Here is an 8,546-nt window from a genome sequence, read left to right on the forward strand (position 1 = left end):
CCTACCGCGAAGCGCAGTGACGCAAGCTTTTGTCCCTGGCATAACAGACCGTGGAGGCAAATGGGCAGGGATCTGTGTAGCAGTAGGTCAGCAACAGGTCCGTTCTCCGTGACAGCGCCATGTTCTTGGTCTTCACTTCAGTCATAAACTAGCTTGAGACGTCCCATCAATCAGCCATCGCGACTTAAAACTGCATTCCTAGTAGCGGCACACGCGCCCGTTGTGAAGAGCGCCCACCTCGGTGCCGCCACCGACACCGGAAAACCCCGTCGCGTCCGTTTCTGTCATAGCTCCGCCAGCGTACTGACCAACGCAAATCGAATACCCACCAGCGTGTCTGTATTTTCCGTCCGTTTCCATCGCACATCACACGCTCGGGCGCACGGGCCCAGAGGGGTCCTTGAGCGTCCGAGATACCCCACACAAGCGCACCTGCGGCCTACCAACCCGCGCCACCGAGTCGTGCCCCGACCGCACACGAGAGCCGGGCTGGCACGAGCGCCTCCTCGGTCCCCTGTCGCCCGCCCATCACGGCCGGACACGCCCAGTTCGGGTCGCGGGTCCGGACCGAGCGAGGCCACGCCGGCAGGGCCGCGGCGGCTATTAGCCGAGCGTGGAGGAGCGCAGGAAGCTGACGAGGCAGAGGGTGGCGCTGATGCTGCCCTGCAGCCGCTGCCACGACTCCGCCTGGCTCTCGCCCACCGCCTGCAGCAGGACGCGCAGCTCGGCGCACTCGCTGATCGCCGGCCCGTGCAGCTGGAACGACAGCGGACGATCAGAGGTCGCGGAGGAAGCCGGGAGACCAGGGCTTGATATGGCAAGAAGCGCCTAAGCGCAGTCTCAGTTGAAACGGGAGAGAGGTGCCCGGTCAGCAACCCGGCTCGGTGCCGCCCTCTCACGGGAGGAGATGAAGATCAAAGAGGACGCCCAGCGCCAGGGCCTGTTCAGAAGGGCATCATCACTTCACGCCAGATCGTGCTCGGAAGGGGCAAATACTAACAGCATGCGCCATTCTGAGCCCCACGGTCGCCACAATCGTGTCGGATACATGTCCATGGAAACCGCGATCACACAAACACAATAAACTGTAATGACAATGTGGTGGGCTGGCTGCATGACTGCACAAAGGCATGAAGCCTTGGAAGCACTCGAATCCATCACCAGGGAACACGTATTTGTATTTAAAAAGATATGCAGCAATGACCATAAAGCACACGACGTGCGATCCTTCTGCCGGAGTGAACACCTAAGGCACTACATGCTCTGCTGAGCCGCCGCCCCCCCCCCCCCCCCCCCCCCGGCGGTATTCCCACAATAAACACGGAGACGATATCTCCACGTTTGCAGCGAACATAGTTGCGCCATACTTTCGTTGTGATAGCTTTATGGACTTATTCCCACGACACCTCCAAAAGATGATATATCTCAATCGAAACTCGCTGAAAATGTACTGCGCCAGGTCCACTCCTAGTCCATATATCCTCGTCTGTTCCCACAAGGCTGACGTAACGACTGCAACCAGTCAGTGCTCTTCGCACCTACTTCTTATCGAGCTCACTCACCTCACGCGCCGTCATGGCCCACGCAACTCACACCTTACTAGCAACCCCTCGCTCCGCTAACGGAAAAATAACGAACGCACAGGGCGCTCAGTCTCCATGCGCCACAACTGTCACATCCCCCGCCCCCTCCCCCTCCCCCTTCACGCTCCGGACGTCGATCGACCCGGTGCCGTTTCCGACATCAATTAAAAGCCGCCCGGAAGCTTCTGACCGGCACTTAGTATGCAGGGCGCGGCGAAACCTCGGAGGATGAGCGTCATCGGACGTGATTTGACGACGACTCCCTGGCAGGACGTGCTCGCCGGCGGCGGAGGTGCCGGCGCGCACGCCGTAACGCACCGTAATCACAAACATTTAAATGCAAGGCCGATGCGGCGCGTCCGCCGCGCGGGTCTGCGTCGAACGGCTGCGGTGCCCCATGATCCGAGAGATGCTGGATCGGTGCGCCACGCTGCCAGCAGAGTCCTAGAGTCGGCGCCTGAGAGCACCGTCACGCAGTCGGAGTCACGGGAGTCGGAGTCACGGAGGTCGGAGCCACGGAGTCCGGAGTCACGGCAGTTGGAGTCACGGAGGTTGCAGTCACGGAGGCCGGAGTCACGGAGGTTTGAGCCACAGAAGTCGGAGTCCTGGATGCTGGAGTCACCGTAATATTTACGTTAAGCTTTTACCCGGGAACAATTTTTCGGCGTCAGGAAGGGCTGCAACAACACCATATTCCCGTTTTTCGGTAGACACATTTCGTTCCGATTGGCTCGATGGAGAGAGAATGACAAGGGCCATTACTAGAGATGCAGCTTTTCTTATTTGCCTTCTGCACCAGTACCAGCGTGCGTTGGTATCGCCATATGTCGGTAACGGCCAAAAGACAGCAAAATTTGGCCAGTGCCAACGTTCGCGCTAACGTTCTTTGCCAGCACGACTTCATCTAGCGACCGGCGAAGCTCAGGACATTGTCTGACCAGGGCAGCATTAAGGTACAGCCGGTACTGAAGTGCGGAAATCTGGCATCTCTCGGGGTGTTCAGCGAGGCTGAACTGCCAACGTCCTGCAGTCCGTGCCTGAGCTGCTGCCGACTTGCTCATTCCTTCATCGAATTGGGCCAATTTGGGATTAACGCTTTCCCAAACAACCCTAACGAACTCAATGATCTGGCCACCTTGCCGAGTTTTGGCTACTTGGCGCGCGAATAATATAGATTGGATTTCGTTAAAAGCTGCGAAGCATCTTGCTCCACGCAATGTAACCGTGAAATAGTCACTTCCGCAAAATTCACTAACCCATGTGCAAGAATTACGTCAACAAAGCCTTTCATAACGCTGAGCGAGGTCACGAGCATAGGCGTTCCTTATCGCTATTTAATAGCCCAGTCGTCGGGAAGTCCCGTGAAGCCAAATTTACGCCCGCTGTACATTGCAGAAAAGCGGCCACTGCCAGTGCTTAGAACTTTCCTCAGGAACAAAGACACATTTACCTCGCCAACCGCCCACTTCGAAACCCATTACGCCGGGCTAACCGCTCTCAGGGAATGGCGCCGACACATGGACAGATCGTGACGGATCCGCCCCACGGCCAGGCCGATTGGCCGCGGCGCGCCATAACTGTCGTCTTTATGCGCAATACTATGCAAGTAACGGCTGATTGGGACTCAACAGCTGATCACCGTGCCAGCCATTTGGCTGTTCGGCTGATGCTGGCGACACACAAGTCGGCTTCTGGGCGGGCCGCGGTTGCTGAGAAATGCATCGGAGTTTAATGTGTCATGGATGTGGTTCACCACGCCCACCCAACTCTCCACATCGGTAATGTTGTACCATCCTAGATAACCGTACCATTGTATCCTAGCTGTTTCCAAGGCGGGACCATGTCATCACCTATCGCCTGCCCAACGCAACATCTTCGAATATCACGGATGCTCGCGGCAAAACCCGGCCTCATCCTGCCTTGCCCAACATCTGGACAAGTTCAGGTTCCCTCAGCGTCAGAGGCCGCCGTATCGTTGACTACAGCTGGGTGTCCGGGCTCCACGGGGCGATAAGCTGGGGGGGGGGGGGGGGGGCACCACCACGGCTGCTGCCGTTCCCATACGACCGACACGCTGTTCAAACAAGGTCAACACGGCACGGCTATTATCGAAGCGCCTGCGCAGGCGGGGACTGCGACGATGCACCCGTGCCGGACCGGGCCCCACACCGCAGCGGCGCCGGCTCTACGACCGGACGGGGTGGGAGCGGAATGTCTTCACGTGCAAGGGACCTTAAGCTGCACAGGAGAGCACATACGTCTTGCACGAGTGCCCACGAGGCTTTCGGACCAGCTACAACTAAACGTTGTACCTCCGGTGAGGGCCGTTTGGGCCTGGTTCATTGCGGGTAAATTTCTCAATGAGCGGATATAACGGCTCCAGGTCACAGACAGTTCATACTGTGGACCACGGGAGGGATTACCGGATCTCCGGAAGTAAGCCATCAGACTGGACCACTCGTCCTCAGGGCGCACGACCAATCTCAACCACTCCTCCCTGGAAGACGGTATTTCCTTCACTGCTCTGCAAGAGCGAGGGAATACATACAAAGAAGGCGGGTGAATGAAACACGCCTTTTCAGCCAATCTTGCCCAGGCATTGCTTGCCACCAGTCTTACATAGAGTTAACATAAAACTTTCAGCAAGTGGGTGGCCTATGGTTTATCCTTCCCCAAACATTCTTGCGTCTATGGTACCCTGTCCGAGACACCTTGCATGACACGAGCAGACGCGTTCCGGAAGCTCCGTAAACCTAACAGCCGGTTTCGATCCGTGATTGCCGCACTGACACAGCTTACAAAACGTGTACCGAATTGTGGCCAAAAATACGCCAGTTGGCTGGCTATCCAAGTGGTGAGAATCCCTTCACTCCCGACTTCGTCTAGACGAAGACTTTGCGTTTGGTAGTTTCTCTGCCGCTCTTCCTCCGCCGCCGGTGCCGCCTATATCGAAAACCGACAGCAATGGATGGTTGGATAACACGGCGACTTTGCATCCGCGGCACCTCCGCGGCGCAGAAATTTATGAAACTCCCATATGAATTTCATAAGCCCGAAACCAGCCCATAAATCAAACGTGATAAACAACGCACACGAGGGTCGCGGTCGGGACCCCCACTACCCCCCATCTGTTCCAGGCCACGGCCTCTGAGTGCAATGAAATGGCCTCCAAACAGGTTCGGCTGTCAAGCAGGGCCCATATCACGGTCATCATTCGGGCCGGTTCGACTTGGGCCGTTGGGCCGTTCTGTGGTGACTCTCAGGTCGCCGCCGCAGCCGAAGCCAGGGCCGTCCCCGCCTGCCGGAGGTCCCAGGGGAAGGCTGCCATCAGCCCGGCTGGCTGAGAGAGCCGTGTCATGATCTGATCATGGTTATTCTTACCGCGGTGATCTGCCGGGTTCGCGGCGGCTGGGGGGGGGGGGGGGGAGCGAGCCCAAACGCGCCGCGTTCGGTCGCAGAGCCGCCGGCGGACGCACCGCCAGGGTGCGGTTTCTTCAGCTAAGCAAGTGACCATGCACCACAACAACGCCAGGGTAGTGGTGGCAACCGCACATTTCGCGGGCGGGAGAGCGATTTGTCGTGTACGCGACGCGCAACGGACATCAAAACGACCGTCGTCACGTGAGCAGGTTTTCCAATCAACATAGCGGCGGACGTTCATCATGCGCGCATCGCGTGCAGCGGTAAGCGTATGCCGTGATGGATCGCTAAGGCCAAAACCAGACGGCATCTTTCAGCGTTGGAGAGCCGATAATTCCGCGACCCCTTCCGGGTCAAGCAAGATCGGGTACGCAGGCCTGCGCTCACCCTGCACGGCGCTGGCGCCTGGCGTCCGTGTTTCCATGCCCGCCGAATCCGATTGGTCCTCCTGATCTGAACTTCGAGCGTGGAGATGAGTTGCAGCACTGGCCTCACGGACCTGGCCCCCAGCAATAGAGTGCGTTCCGAGAATCAAACAACGCGACGCCTGCCCACGCCCGATTCAAGGCTAAGTTGGTTCAGTAATGCGAGAGCCAGGAGCAGCCCGCTGTATCATGGCCAGCTGGCACAAAAGCATTCCAGGATTCCAATCAGCCGAAGTTATTCTAGTCTGTATAGTAGACCAAAATGACTTTTAGTCTACCGGAATAAATTCAGTCTCGCTATTGCCGTCCCCCAAAGGTTCATTCGGTGTCAGTGTGAGCCTCCAATAAAATACCTGTCAAATCGTGAAAAACGCACTATACCTGCGAGTTCCCTATCGTTGTTCATACCAACGTCTGCAGACGCTAGCTCCGCGACGCGCGCACGCCGCTTCGAGACGAGCGTGGCACGGGTGAGTTCCCTTGACGAATAACCGTCCACGAGCGCCCAATCAAAGTTCCATTCTGGGCAGATACAGTTCGATCGTGACTTACTCTGACGCGGTTTGGGCCCTGCTGGCCGCCGGGCGACCCGAGAGCCGACCCCGTGGTTACCTGCGTGCCAGCGAGGGGTCGCCCGGGTCAAGCACAGCTGTCACCCGAAATGGGCAGCACGGCCGGCGGCGACGGCCGGTACGACTCCCACTGCCCTGGGAGTGCGGTTTGAGCATGTGCTGTCACAGTTCCGGTCCCGCTCCGCCCCTCGTGCGTACGTGCGTGCGTACGTGCGTGCGTGCGTGCGTGTGTGCGTGCGTGCGTGCGTGCGTGCGTGCGTGCGTGCGTGCGTGCGTGCGTGCGTGCGTGCGTGCGTGCACGCGTCGTTGCCGTTGCAGCGGAGGCACAAAGCTGGCGCAGGGCGTGCCTCAAGCCTGCTTTGCAAGTAGTTTTGCTCTTGGCGATTCGGTTCACTTCGACGTTTTCTGGACGCAGAAAACCTGCTCTTTCCTTACAAGAGATGATTGATGGCGGTGGTTGGGAGGCGACCAACGGTCGCGTGAGTGGCTCCGATGGATTGGCCGGAGGTTCTTCGCGAGTGGTTCCGATGGTCTGGCCGAGGGCTCCTCCCACCCAGCGTTCTAAACAGAGCCCACATGTCAGTGGATGGGCAGCACTCCGCGCCCACAGGCGCAGGACGGCCGTTTGTCCCTTCTGAACTGGTGTCGGCCTCTGCTACGGCATCTCGGCAGGCTTTGACGTCGGCTGCCGGGTGGTACGGGGCTGCTGCTTCTCTCAAGACTTCGACACAGCGCTTGAGAGATTGATCGTATTGCTCGCCCAAGAAAGGTGTCGGGTGCTCACATGGTCGGTCGAACGGCCTTCGTGCTGGTGTTTTTGAACATCCTGTCCATCTGACGGACAGCTGCCCGGCGTCTTGGGCCATTTGCCGATGAGCTCATCCACGGAGTGGCGAAACTCGGTCCACTTTGCTGTCTTGTAGCCAGCCACCCTCGTCCTCTCCTCTTCGGTTTTCTCGATCTTGTCAGGATGATTGTAACAACTAGAAGTGGTCTGGTCGATTGGCATGCTCTGCTGGTCTATGTCCCACTTGGCGTTGATTTCCGTCCGACCGTGAGTTTACTCACGTAGTAGCTCCGTCGTTAAAGATACGTCGCTTGGCCGTCTACCGTCAAGTCTTCCCAGCATATGTCATGGTCCCCTGGTTGATGAGACTTCCATGCATGCATATGGTAGGCGTACAAACGTCTCGTGCGGTCGCAAGCGTCGCGGCCCCGAAAGTCGCCCGCGTTCAAAGCCTGTTCTCGCGTGCCATGGACTGGCGACCGTCTCGTTATTGGGGCGAGCACGTTTGCCTTTTCTTGCCTTTTTCTCGGCGGCCCGGTCCCCTCGCATCGCTCTGTTCCTGAGGGCGAACGAAGGAGGGGCCGGGGCCGGGGGCGATCCAACTGCGCACTTCCCGCACGCCGATATTCGGTGGATCACGTGCCCGTAGTACCTGGTATGCTCTTCCTGCACATTCAGCCACCTCCGTCTTGCAGGCTACAGGTGCGCAGCATGCGTTTAGATTCAAGTACGGTTCGAGCTAGTAAAGTCTGCCATGTTTAAGGAGCCTCGTCGGGCGGCCACATTATAATCCACAACCAGAGGGTCGGGCTCGTCTGGGTTCAGCTTCCTCTACTGGAGGATTGCGTGACGTTTGGACGGGATTCCTTCAACCGTTTTGTTGGACGGGAGAAAAGGTGTTGCATTTTAGACCTCACAACAGCTCCAGTCCCAGCCTCCGTCACAGCGTTCACCACCAGCCCCTGTGTCACCTTGAGGAAGAGCCGAAATAGGCCTATGAAAGTCCTGGACAGCACCTACCACATTCCTGTTCTGACCTCGCCTCTGATCCAGCTCCTGCGTCTGACCCAGGTCTGGCCTCAACTCCTGCCCCACCCTGAGATATGCCGACCTTGGCCCACGCCAGTCCCCCTGCTCGAGCTTCTGAGCCAGGCCGTGGCCCCGTTTCCGCCTCACCTTGAGGAAGAGGCCGAGGTATGCCTGCGCCAGCTCGAAGTCCCTCGCTGTGTCCAGCTGACGCTGCACTGTGACCAGGAACAGCCGGAGCAGCTTGGTAGAGCCGCCCGGCGCCGGCGCCAGCTGCCGCAGCTCCGAGTCCAGCTGCCAAGGGCTCATGCCTTTCAGCAGGTCCATGACGGCGTCGTCTGGCGGCGGAGACGACGGCGCCGTCACTCCTCGGCCGAAGCCGATGGGACGTCTCACGGACAGTACGGGCATCCAGCGCAGCCACGTCACACAGGAGGCGTTGGGATGATTGATGTGAGGATGAGCAGTTGTCACCAGCACGGGTCAGCTGCGCAGGGCGCAGGCCGGCGGCCAAATCCCGATCGATAATGACTCACGCAGTATCGCGCGTGACGCGTGACGTGACGCGCCAATAAGCCCCTGCAACGCACACAGCTCATGCATGAAGCATAGTTGACACTGGTAGGGCTTGCGCGGGATATGGGGATCATTTATGGCGCAGATCTCACGCAAGTTTGGGAAATTTATATATGATATACAACCAGCATACCACATTACGCGGCATGCCAAATTG

At 58.3% G+C, this 8,546-nt stretch overlaps 1 protein-coding gene across 1 annotated transcript; it reads right to left on the reverse strand.

Annotated features, from left to right (window-relative positions):
- Window positions 1-331: 331 nt before the first annotated feature.
- On the reverse strand, window positions 332-8,133 carry LOC119108533 (WD repeat-containing protein 36). The gene is made up of 2 exons (XM_037232117.1): window positions 7,964-8,133; window positions 332-756 (listed from the first exon to the last, which is right to left on the reverse strand). The coding sequence occupies exons 1-2, from the start codon at window positions 8,120-8,122 to the stop codon at window positions 604-606; spliced, it is 312 nt and encodes a 103-aa protein (XP_037088012.1). The 5' UTR covers window positions 8,123-8,133; the 3' UTR covers window positions 332-603.
- Window positions 8,134-8,546: the final 413 nt, after the last annotated feature.

Source organism: Pollicipes pollicipes, unplaced genomic scaffold (genome assembly GCF_011947565.3).
Source record: "Pollicipes pollicipes isolate AB1234 unplaced genomic scaffold, Ppol_2.1 Scaffold_6686;HRSCAF=7923_pilon_pilon_pilon, whole genome shotgun sequence".
Taxonomy (NCBI): domain Eukaryota; kingdom Metazoa; phylum Arthropoda; class Thecostraca; order Pollicipedomorpha; family Pollicipedidae; genus Pollicipes; species Pollicipes pollicipes.

Bases quoted from the DNA above. Each gene is read 5' to 3' on its own strand.
- LOC119108533 (XM_037232117.1), bottom strand. From the start codon at position 8,122: ATGAGCCCTTGGCAGCTGGACTCGGAGCTGCGGCAGCTGGCGCCGGCG. The intron at 757-7,963 runs GTGAGGCGGAAA...CTGTCGTTCCAG, and splicing joins ACCTCGGCCTCTTCCTCAAG to CTGCACGGGCCGGCGATCAG.